This window comes from Equus caballus, chromosome 11 (genome assembly GCF_041296265.1).
Source record: "Equus caballus isolate H_3958 breed thoroughbred chromosome 11, TB-T2T, whole genome shotgun sequence".
NCBI classification, from domain to species: Eukaryota; Metazoa; Chordata; class Mammalia; order Perissodactyla; family Equidae; genus Equus; species Equus caballus.
The window spans coordinates 33,611,283-33,623,763 of record NC_091694.1 but is presented as its reverse complement, the minus strand read 5'-3'; the positions used below and the strand labels follow the sequence as shown (position 1 = coordinate 33,623,763).

The window sequence follows — 12,481 nt, the reverse complement described above, 5'->3', positions numbered from 1 at the left end:
AGTGCTACAATCAATAGGTCTGAAATTCTGCAAAATAAAGGTATAATACAACTCAACTCTTCCTCAATTCTAAGCTCTTGGCTTCCAATGGGAAAGCCAGGATTTCCATTTCATGAGAAAAAGAATAAAACATTAGAGAGCAAAATAGCCATGATATTTTGGGTGTGTGCTTAGTCAGATCTGCCAGAAAGTTTCCTATTTGGTAGTTATTCCTATTTCCTGAATGGCAGGCTGGGGCCACAGAGAGGGTGTGGGCTTCAGAATGAGAACAAGGGTTAACAAATCCCACGTGTTCCATGGGCATGTTAGTTACGCTCTCTGAGCCTCAGTTTCTTCCTCTGTAAAACGGGGATATTCGCGTCATAGGGTTGTTGTGAAATTAAACAAATAATGTACATAAAAAGCAAATACACTAGTCCTCTTCAACCCACTCCCAATTTGAAATAGACTTGAGCAATCTATAATAATAACAATTATTGTATTATTGACTCCTTACTATGTGCCAGGCACTGGGCTGAGCCCTTTCCTTTTTACTAAAGGAAACCAGCATCTGAAACCAGGTGCTCTAACTCCAAAGCTTGCCCTGTGCCCTGCCCTGGGATACAAGCCATTTATTGGGTCCAGATTAAAGGATTTATGAGCAATTGCTTCTGCAGGAAACAGATGCCCGTGAGCATCAAGGCTGATGTGGCTGGATATTTGGCCAACAGTAGTGAGGGCCATGCAAAACCCTTTGTTCTCCCACTCTGCAAGATTATACCACTGATTTTCTGCTCCCTGAGATTAGTTTCCTGACTACACTAGGCACATAATAGATGTCCAAAAATGCTTGTTGAGTAAACAAATGCAAATAATAAACAGATCGCTCATGATGTAACCATTTACCTTATGTAGGAAACATTTAATACTAACCTCTTCTCCATTCTCCTTTTAGGGATACTAACATGTAAAGCAGATTTTTAAAAGCTGTTAATTCTCCACCATTCACATTAATGCAATGTTCACCAAGCATTTATTAAGTACCTACCATTAATCAAGGGGCCATGGATTACATATATAATTCATTACAGAGTATTAAAAAACAACAACAAAGCCCAGCTTATATTCAGCTATGGAATATGGGATATTTTCAGGTAGCATTGACCTCTGTGGCTTTGCTTATGTTCATTTTCTAGTTTGCATTCCCTGAACCTTACTTCTTAAACAGTCTTAGTAGGCAAACTGAGAAAGTGCCTTGTGTAGCCATACTAGAATTAAGAAGCCTAGAAGAAAAGAGAGGACGAAATTTGGAACACAGTATAGGGAAGAATACCGGGCTGTGAAGTGAGACAGGCTATGAATCCTGACCCTGTCACTGGCAATGAAACCTTGCAAAACCTCAATTTCATCATCTATAAAATGGAGAGAGTCAGCATTTGTCATTGCTCTCCCACGGGGTGGTGAGGACTCCTAGGGTGATGTGAGGGAAGTACCTCATTTTGAGGATCCTAAATGAGGTTATGTAGGCAAAGCACCCAACACAGAATCTGCTGCAAACCAGGCGCTCAGTGAACATTAGTGCCCCCCCCCTCACTTTCTCCCAGAATCTCCTGGACAGCCACTGTGGGGTGTAAGAGCTTGGAAGCGTGAGGACCCAAGGCTTGCTGGTTTGAGACGGGCTGTCTCCTGCACACGTTATCTTTTGTCTCCTCTCTGCCAAAGGCAAACAAGAACGTAACGATAACAGGCGCATCCACTGAAGCAAAACACGTCACAGGAAGAAGATAATACACCCAAGGACAAATAAAAGTCAACTGTGGCTGGGCCCAGAAAGACTAGGTGAAAACTCACAGGAAGTAGAGAAGGTATTTCCTATTTTATAGGAAAGAGGCTTTTAAAATATTATCACCAATGTATAAACATATACACGTACGTGATTTTAATATCTTTTTCTTTGTTATTTAGGTTGCCTACACAGGGTGGGAACTTGCTAAGTTATGGAGGCAAGCTTTTGAAAAAGTACTTCAAAATATAGGATAAATTGATGATGTCTAGGCAAAAACGTGTAGTCTGTTAAATGAAGGCACCAGAAGACAAAACTGTACTTACCATGACTGGCTATGCAAGACTGTGTGTGCCTATGGACAATACTGGAAGAAAGACACTTGGAGACAAGAACAGCTAATTTATTATGATGGTTGCCTCACCCAATGCCTGGACTCTAATAGATGTTTAATAAATATCTGTTCAATGAGTGAGAAGACCTGATTTTCTATACATTATAACTCTGAATATATATCTCCCATTATTAGCCAATTATTCGAAGATAATGCTGCCTGTTTTTGACATAATTTTGTTGTTTTACTCCTTTTTCCCCCTCCACCTAATACAGTCCTATCTCCACCAAAGAAATCGGTATAAACAGAAAAGCTTATAGAGTCTAAGAATATGGGACTTCGTAGACAGAAATGATCCAGGTCATTCAGCATTTCTGATATCTAAAGCCAGGAGAAGCATTTGTAGATAAGCAGGAGGCCTGATTTTCATTCATTAGTTGGCCAATTGTCCCGGGAAAAAATAACCCCTCTAGGTCTCAGTTGACAGATCTGTGAATGGGGTTAGACAGATGACCTGCAGGCCTTTCAGTTACTTTAAATATTAAATGTCAAGACAAAACATGCTGGGTCAATTAAGACAGATGAGTCCTCCAAAGAATTAATATTTGAAAACTTTATTTTCTCAAATGAGCACCAACACAGATTGGAAATATGACAGAAACAATGCACTTTTCTCTAATACTGAGCCACTATGTACAAACACAGGAAAAGGGGGGACAAATTACTTGAAAATAATCTTTGTTATATAAGTGACCTGAAAAATGCCAACAATAACAACCAAAAAAAAAGATAAAGAAAGAAAATAACAAAACCCAAACCCAACAAATACAGTTTGTAAACACAGGCGTAAAGAGACGGATTCTGTATTGAAAGATAGTCTCTGCAGGTTGGAAAAAGTAGTCGACTCTCACTTTCACCAAAACGTTATACAAAAACACACGGGCAGAGAGAATTTGGTAATAGGAGAATAGCTTGTTTCTTCTTGGCTTTACCTTTCGCTGCTGGCAGATTTCATGACTATGTTTTAATTTTTAGAATTAAATATCTCTTTCCTCTACCTAGACCACTAGCATGTTTTCTCATTTGAGGCAGACTCTTTTTTAAAATATGTTAAGTTGATTGTGTTCAAGAGTTGATCTCCCAGCCTCTTCCTGAACCCGAGGCAATCTGACCTTAAAAAAAAAAAGCTGTTTACCTACAAAGTATGTATATTATTTTATTAAGGTTTTTTCAACTCAAATCAGTTAATGTTTAACATGATGTGGCTTCTACAACAACGGGAACCCTGGGATACGTGAATGAATACACTCACATCTTGGTTAGAAACACAGATTTGACTCTGGTTGATCTTCACAAACAACAGATTTCCTTTACAGTCTGTAAAAGCTGAGCACACAAAGAATAAGGAGCAAACCGGCTACAGCTCTGTGCTCAGGAAAACAGAATCTTCGTGGTTTGTGCCGTTGGTCCACTCAGAAACAAACCACCAGAGAGAAAGAGAAGAAGAACCTTATGTGCCCAAGGTGTAAACTGTAGGTATAGTGTCCCCAATAAGAAAGAAAACAGGAGGCACAATCCAAAGTGCTCTTTATACACACACACACACATACACACATACACACACACACAAAATTAAAAACAAGATTCCAATTTGTTGGAAATTCTTCCAACAAGAGGAATCACTCTAGGTTGTTACTAAATTTATTGGTTTTATTTCTTTTCTTTTCTAGCCAATACTGGTGCAAGAAAATATTTCAGTTCTCAACCTGGTAATGTACTGCAGAGTCTGTTCCACCGGGAAGAAACGCGGAGAGGCACTGCTCTGCTGCCTCCGTCCAGAATAAAGCGATAGAGATCTTTTTTAAAAAAGAGTATATTGGTGATCACCGTTTCCCTTAAAATATACTTCAAGAAATGCAGAGGAAACCATAGAATTTAAAAATGAAAATAAAAAGTGCTCTCAGGGGATCTGAGAAAACAGCACCAAATATATTATTTAAAAAATTAAATATTATTTACAAAAGTATATTTCATAAGCAACTGTTTCTTTTATATATATCTGCTTGCAAATCTCTTTATAAAGGGGACAGCTCTTTTTCACACACTGATCCACCGCCAGTAAAGATTTCCTCTAACCTATCTCCATGATCGTACTGTCATAGGAGTTGGGGCAGCACTCAGGCTCAGCTGACATTCTCTGGGCATCAGGTTTTGGCTGTATGTGATTCACGTCAAATCAACCCATCAGCAGCCTGAGACAAATATCCTGGGGGCTTGGGTGTAATCCAGGGCCGCCAAGGCCATATGACCTAGGGTGGCACAGAGGAGATGGAACTAGAGAGTCTGCCGGCTGGACTTCAGTTGAAAGTGAAGGCAGCTGCTGGCTGAGGTATAGAACTTCATGCCTTTCCCTTTCTCATTTCCCCTTTTCCCCTTCCCTACTCCCTGCACCCCGCCTAAGCTTTATCACCGAACTCAAATTCCCTGGACCTACCAGGGGTGAATGGATGAGGTCTTTGGTTATGCTCTGAGTCAATAATTTGGTGAGGAAATTAAAGAACGAACTGACTGAGGCCATGAGTTGATGCGTCTCCATTGCCCAGCTGCATTCTCTCCAATACTGCTAGACGTTAGATAGATAAGCCATGAATGGAGCTAGTTATAAGAAGCACTTTTGGTTTCATTGACACAAAGGGAAAGCCTAATGGGTGGTTGCTTTTTTTCCCTGTAGTTATGGGAAAACCAACATTCTACTCAGATCTCTTGCACAGGAATGGTGCCATGCACACATTGGATGCTCAATGGATAGTAACTGAAAAAAACCAGAACCAGGGTTGAATTGGAGCCTGCTCTGATCCATGCAACAGTTAGAGGTCCCATCTCCAAGGAAGAACAGTGGCACATCGGTCTCCTGTGCCCCTTGAAAATTCTAGGGTCCCCCATGTCTGGTTTATATGTCACCACACTCATTTTTAGTTTTAAAGACAAAACAGCTACCCATGTTTAAGCCCCATTTTCTTTTTATAGAAAGGAGCATCCATAGCCAGGACATTCCCTGAGCAAAGGGGCCAACCAAAATCCACAAACGAAGGCCACTACCTTCAGGGGGCACAGAGAAGGGAATCTATGATTTCTGTGCTGGCAAGCCAGCTTAGGAATGTGAAAGTTGAAAATGTTTTTATGGAGATCTTGGGCCTGGGAGCCGGAACTCTTTCCCTGGGAGCGGACATGAAATGCTTCTGAACCTCAGTCTGCTTTGCAGTAACGTGGGGAGAACAACTTACCCTCCCAGAGCTACTAAAGCACCGGGATATAGGGGCAAGAAGCCTTTGGGAACAAAATTTGATTTCTAAGAATCCTTTTGTCTTACAGGCCGTCTACTGGTAAACCTGGAGATACCCTGCTTCCTATCGGTCCCGCTGTCCACCAGCGCCAGGGTGGGACCATGCCTGTCTCCAGTCCCTCATTCTGTAATCAGCACACAGAGACACAAAAAGACATTTCCACCATGGACTTACTCCCTGTGGGAATTTGGTTCAATTCTGAAAACGTTCTAGGTTGGCTGCTTGAATCTTGGTTAATCGATTTTATGGATTCTTGTCTCGATGAACTCACTTTTTTGTGACTTTCAAGGTGAAATTTTCCTATAGGATCAGTCTCCTTGGAAAATGAGATGCTGAGAATTACCTAACATAAACCTACACCTATCTAATATTTTCAGTCTAAGCAATGAAATTAACTCAGTTAAGAGTTTCGGTCATGCACCGTGTACTGGCTAAATTGCTGAAGAACAGACTTCACAGTGTTGATTAAATGTATCACACTCCTCTCTCTCTCCTAAGCCTTACAGGGATTTGTTCTCCGCTCCCCTAATATGATGAAGTTCAGATGGGGGGGGAATACTGGAATTTGCAACGATGTTTGACACCAAATCTAAGCCCTCCCCACTGCTGGACCACACTGACAGATTTCTCTCCACACAGAACACCCAAGTCCAAGGAGAACAGCTAGGGGCATGAGGAATCTACCAGCCAGGTTATCACTAAGCTCAAAGCCTTGGGACTTTGTTTTCCAAAATCTACCTTGATAGAACTGGAGAAAAACACCCAAAACTCTATGTACAAAGAATTGCTGATCTCACTGAAGCCGTTGCATACCAAAGAGGAAAGATGACCTAACCTGTAATGGTTCAAATCTAAACTAATCCCGGCATTGCCCCATCCCACCCCCCCTTCCTTGCCACAATGCTCTTCTCTTATTAAAGGTCAGAAAGAAAGGTCAGACGGAATTGCTAACTGGTTCTACTTTTTGTTTTCTCTGGCCCAGTATCTGAGCCATTTCTGAGGAGCTCCCAAACTGCAGCCCTCTTTGTTCCCTGTTCTCCTCAATTATTGATTTTACTTAGTTGCTGGTCAAAGGCTTTGGGATGTTGAGATCTTGCACCCATTGCAAATGGCAGTCCCCTCTCTTGTCACCTACACTGGCTGAAGAGGCAAAGAGAAAGATTACCCACAGGAGCAGTGAGGCATCCAAGTCATCAAAACCCACCTGGGCTGTTCCCGAGTCACTCATCACTGCCAGGATGCTCCCCAACTCGGCCCAGGAGAACCAGGCCCCTGCCCCGCCAGCTAGAATTAGGGCCACTTCTTGTGCTCATTTGCTAACCTGGCACATTTGGTGTCAGGAACAGAAGCTTCTGATCAGAAAGAATGCAGGCATGAGGTATTTTTTTTCTCTTTGTCCTTTTAGACAAGTCGATTACTTCAAGCCTAAGTTACTAGGTCTCCAGGAGCAGCACAATTTTCTTTCTACCCCTACCCTCCCGTCCCCTGCCCACCCCCGGGACCCTCGAGGTTCCCCCCCCTTTCCCTCTTCCTCACACCCCTGTGCTGTGCCACTGCTCTCCTGACAAGTGGCCGTCAGGCAGCTCTCACATGGGCACCAAGACCCTTATCAAGGTGGGCTGCCGCCATGCGGTCAGACATCTGTTCCTTTTGTTGTTTTGTTTTCAGCCAACACTAGAACAGAGAGAGAAGCCAGGATCAACTCACAGACAGATACAAAGCAAAGAGACAGAGAGACAGCGATTTAGAGGCCGATCGCCAGAAAGATGGCGTCAGGGTGGGAGAATGCCCCCGATGGCGAGGCCCCCAAATGGATGGAACCACGTGTTCAGTCACTCTCTCACGCTGGGTAGAATGTTCAGTTGGATGGCGTTCACGTGGACACTGGGCTGGGCAGATGCTCTCCAATCAGTCCCAGCCGTTGTCCTTGATCATGTGTGCCAGCTCAATGATGTATTTGCCCTCTTTATATTTCTGGCTGCTTTCAAAGGCATGTTCCTAGGAAACACAAAGGAAGAGAAAAGATGCTGAATGACCAAAGATGAGCACTTTTGTAGCACGGGTCCAAGGCAGGGCCAATGTCAGGCATCAGGACCACCGAAGTCTGATCTGAGCTTCACCCAGACTCATGGAGAGGATTCCCACCACTCAAGTATGCCATGTCCCCTTCACTAACTACAGCACTGAGGCAACCCCAGGACTTTCTCAATATTTATGATAGAATTTAAATATTTTTAAGTTGAAATATTATACATTTAAATATTCTGTGGGACTGGCCTGGTGGTGTAGTGGTTAAGTTGGCACACTCTGCTTTGGCAGGCTGGGGTTCCCAGGTTCGGATCCCGGGCACGGACCTACACACTGCTTATTAAGCCATGCTGTGGCAGCGTTCCACACACAAAATAAAGAAAGACTGGCACAGATGTTAGCTCAGCAATAATCTTCCTCAAGCAAAAAGAGGAAGATTGGCAACAGATGTTAGCTCAGGGCCAATCTTCCTCACTAAAAAAAATAATTAAATAAATAAATATTCTGAATATTTTCTCAATATTCACAATAGAATTTCTTCAGGGTCTTTGCTCATTCAAGTCTTTGCTCAAATACTACCATCTTAGTAAGGTCTTTCCAAGCTACTCTACTTAAAATCACAATGTCCACAGGGCTGACCCGGTGGCACAGCGGTTAAGTTCACATGTTCCACTTTGGTGGCCCAGGGTTTACTGGTTCAGATCCTGGATGTAGACCTATGCACCACTTATCAAGCCATGCTGTGGCAGGCATCCCACATATAAAATGGAGGAAGATGGGCACGGATGTTTGCTCAGGGCCTGTCTTCCTCAGCAAAAAGAGGAAGATTTGCAGCGGATGTTAGTTCAGGACTAATCTTTCTCAAAAAAAAAAAAAAAAAAATCACAATGTCCACTGCAGCAATCTCTCTCCCCTCTTTTGCTGCTTTATTTTTCTCCACAGCACTTATCACTTTCAAACACACAGCAATGCTCACATATCTATTTTGTGTATTGTCTGTCTCCCATTACTACAATGTAAACTTTAAAGAAGGCAAAGAGTTTCACTGTTTTGTTCACTGCTGAATCTCCGTGCCTAGAAGACTGTGTGGCACATAAAAGCTCTTCAATAAATCACTGCTGAATGAACGAGTGCATGTATGTACCTAGTATCTTAGGAGAACTTGGTTTCTGATGCTAATCAGAAATCTGTCCAGTGGATGTATCCGTAAAGTTTGTGTCATAATTTTAAACTGTACTTTGTTAGGCTTAGAGAAAAGATGCTCAGGGAGAGAAACAAAGTATTGTGAGGCCAAACAGGTCTCCTTTTTCTTTCTTACCTTGCTGTTTCTATGTCAAATGTGTTAAGTCTGTTTTTCCTTCACTGCTCGTCTCCAGGGAGACAGCAGCTGTATGAACTCCAGGCTGAAGAACCTGGCAGCTCTCACACCCCACCCAGCTGCCAGGCCTCCAGAGGGAAAACCAGCTGGCAGTTACCATCCTAAACTTACAGCACTGTGGGCTCTCCCAGCTAATAAGCCGCACTGAAAGAAGTCCTGCATAGGTGCAGGATCAAAGGGATATTTTATCTGCAGACATAGGTACATAAAAACATCTTGGTGTGTTGTATAAAAAACCCTAGTCATCAGAGTCAGATGGCTGAGCTCCACGTACAGAGGCAGTGGATATGAGCACTTCCTCCTGAGTCCCCCAAATTGGTAAGTAACTCCTACGGTCGATAGGTTCTGGGCAGCATCTGTATGAACCGTATCTTCGGCTCTAGAGCTCACGGGCTCTGAGTTTCAGAACAAGAGTTCAGACTTGAGTCTCTTGTTGAGAGAGGAATCATTCCACATAGTGGAAAGAGAAGGGACACCGAGAGAATGTGCAAACACCACACACATACAAGAGCTGTGGGCTCAGCAGTCATTTCCCTGTGTGTGCGTGTGTGTGAGAGAGAGACATAGACAGAGAGAGAGAGAGAGAGAAAGGGAGGGAGAGAGATGTGTACACAACAGAAGAATGTGGTTTGGGAATAAGACCTATTGTTCCACAGTAGTCTGTTCAGGGTAGCGGGGAGGAAAAAAACAACGCTAGCAAAGTGAGAGTGTATCCCTATTAAACAACAACAAAAAGAAAAAAGAAAAAAAATTCAAGAGCCCCCAAGCCAAAGGGCACTTGCAAAATGTCACAACTGGACTCCAGTGGACAGAGCACTAGATCTGGAGTCTGCAGAAGGACCCCAGACTGAACCCCACTTCCGCTTCCTAGCATCAGAAGCATCACTCAACCACTCAATGTCCATTTACAATCTACAATTTAAAATTATAAACTTTTCATTTGCAAAACTGGGATGATTACAAGTACTTCACAGGATAATCATGAGGGTTAGAAGAAATAATGGAATGAAAGCCTGGAGCACTGAGCGTGGCACGTGAGCAGCATGAGCAGCGATGAATACACCTCTGGGGAGATGGATGTTTCGCTACTGTCCTTTGCACATCACCATGTTTGTCAAGCTGTTTTATCTGTTTACCTATCGCTTCCTTCCCTGGTTTCAGGACTATAAACACCCTTAGGGCAAGGATTGGATCTCATTCACTTTTGCATCCAGCACAAAGGCTTTCAATAAAGCTTTGTCAGAGGGAGTCATTTTACCTAAAGTAAGGAGCTAAACCAACCAACTCAGATTTATCTTCTGTTTGTAAGACAGCACATCCTCAAAGGAATGAGATAACCAACAGACTGGGAAACACAGAAGGGGCAGAACATTTCTGGATAACCAAAACCAGAACTGTGGCCCCCAGATCACCCAGAGGGGACAGGCGGCCAGACAAGGGGACCAGAATGGCCAAGTCCAGTTTTTCCCACAACAAACAACCAAGGCAAGCAAAGGGAGCTGTGGCCAAACCATCTTGGCATCAGGAAACACAATGCCCAGGTTTTTTCTTTCTAATCCTGAACACTTCAAGGCAGATGAGAAAGAGAGAATCTAAAGGTGGTGCTGCTCCACTGTAGACTCCACTTACAGTAGGTTTTGAAGATCCTCACATTTTTGAACTTTATTTAAATGGAATCGTACTTTTATGTCTGGCTTCTTTTGCTCAACATCTTTTTTTAAGTAGACTTCATATTTTTAGAGCAGTTTTAGGTTCACAGCAAAAAGGAGCAGAAGGCATAGAGATTTCCCCTATACTCTGTTCTCACATATGCACAACCTCCCCCACTATCAAAATCTTACAGAGTGGTACATTTGTTACAATCAACAAACCTACATTGACGCATCATTATCGCTCTGCAGGCAGTTTTGACTTCTTCTTCAGGTTCCTTCGGAAGCTGACTAACAGCAGGTCATAAGAGCCAGCCCCATACTGACTCCACGCCACTGACAGGACAGGGAATTTGAAGCATTTTACATGGAACAAATTGCCCTCTCAGAGACAGGCAGACTCATTTTTCAACATCCCCCAATGACAGAGGGCAAGGAAAAGCACTGTGATCAGATCTGCCAATAACAATAAGACAGCAATAATTTGAGTTTATTTTCATTGAACATATATACCTCCTCTCACCCTGGCAAAGAACTGCGCACTCTCCTAGGCACCAAGAGGACGTTAAAAATATTCGTTGAGTTAAATAATGAGGGAATGAATGTCCAGTTGAGAAAGTCCAGCCGTGACTCTACCTGACAGTGGACATTAATTAACATAATGCTTGATGATGCCTAGCACAGGGCCTAAGACCAGATATTCTGGGAGCATTTATTGGAGCATCAAAGAACATGGGCTCTACAGTCAGACCACTACCTGGACTCCTATCCTGGTTTGGCCATGTAAAGGGTAGATAACAACGAACATGCTATGAACCTCTCTAAGCCTCAGTTTCCTCATCCATAAAACAGGGATTAAAATATGACCTACCCTCCAGGGATACTATCAAGAATAAATAAAATAATGTAGGCCTGGAACATAGTAAGCTGTCAGGAAATGTTACATGCCGTTATCATTATTATTATTTATTAAATTGAAAGGCAGGGGTGTAGGCGTGTGTGTGTGTGTATGCGTGTGTGTGTATCTCAGGGCACGTGTGAAGGGATGAGGAGGAGGAGGGGACTATCAGTGAGAAGGGAAGAATGAGTGTGGCAAACAGGAGTGTGTGAGGAACTGCTCTTGGGGCTCAGTTTCCTGTCCCGGTCTCAGACAATCCCACAAGGTCACGGGAAGCAAGAAGAGAAAGCCTCCTTCTAGTATGAGGCTCTCAGCTATTCCCTTCAAGACCCTCTCTCCACCAACCAGACTCCTCATACTTACATATTTCCAGCCCAGAGTGGTTTTGCAGTTTTCACAGTAAATGTCTGCGACTGCATGCAGTCCTGTTAGCAAGACTCGCTCTTCTGCAGGCCCACAGCCCACGTTAACTCTATGCCAAGGAACAGAATGAGAAAGAGGGAGCGGGTAGTTAGTCACATGTTCACCATCCGTTGGTCAAACTGCACTTCCAGAAAAAAATTAACTGAGCATGGCTGCCTCAAGGGAAGCCAACACCGAGAAAGGCATCGTCTGTAACGGAAATCAATAAGAACCCCCAAAAGGTATCCACATGGCAACATCTCCAGCGAAATGAATTTCAGATCCGTAAGTTCTGATTCAATGAGTCTACTAAAAGTAGTCTTTATGGTTGAGACTGTGCTTAGAATTTTTCTGACAGGTGCTTTTAATCTTGTGATTAAAGGGGACAAACTGACAACCACAATATGAAATCCATAGCTATGAGCACAGGAACTGAGAGCTTACAGAGGACCAAATGCAGCCGAAGAAGTCAAACCTGATGGCACAGTCTTGTCCTGATCACAAGCATGAGAGAGCCCTGGGTATCAAATATACTATAGTCCTTCACAGTGCAGGGATTATAGCAAGCTGAACATACTAGACTTCCATTTTCACAGCGCATCAGGCTTATGTGGGCTTCCCCTTGCTTTCCAAGGAAGAGGCTGCAAATGAGGTGCCCAGCAACGACTGAGGGCCGTGGCAGACTG

The 12,481-nt window shown here is 43.2% G+C and overlaps 1 protein-coding gene across 9 annotated transcripts in view; it reads right to left on the bottom strand.

Annotated features, from left to right (window-relative positions):
- Nucleotides 1-2,694: 2,694 nt before the first annotated feature.
- YPEL2 (yippee like 2) overlaps nucleotides 2,695-12,481 on the bottom strand; it is a 95,194-nt gene continuing 85,407 nt past the window's right edge. For 8 of the 9 annotated variants that reach the window (XM_070227519.1, XM_014741545.3, XM_070227518.1 and 5 more), the window contains 2 exons: nucleotides 11,757-11,865; nucleotides 2,695-7,438 (listed from right to left, as the gene is read on the bottom strand). In XM_070227519.1, coding sequence (XP_070083620.1) covers nucleotides 7,349-7,438; nucleotides 11,757-11,865 — 199 coding nt within the window. In that variant the 3' untranslated portion in view covers nucleotides 2,695-7,348. The remainder of the gene's footprint in view (nucleotides 7,439-11,756; nucleotides 11,866-12,481) is intronic. The other variant, XM_070227515.1, reaches the window with a different exon arrangement.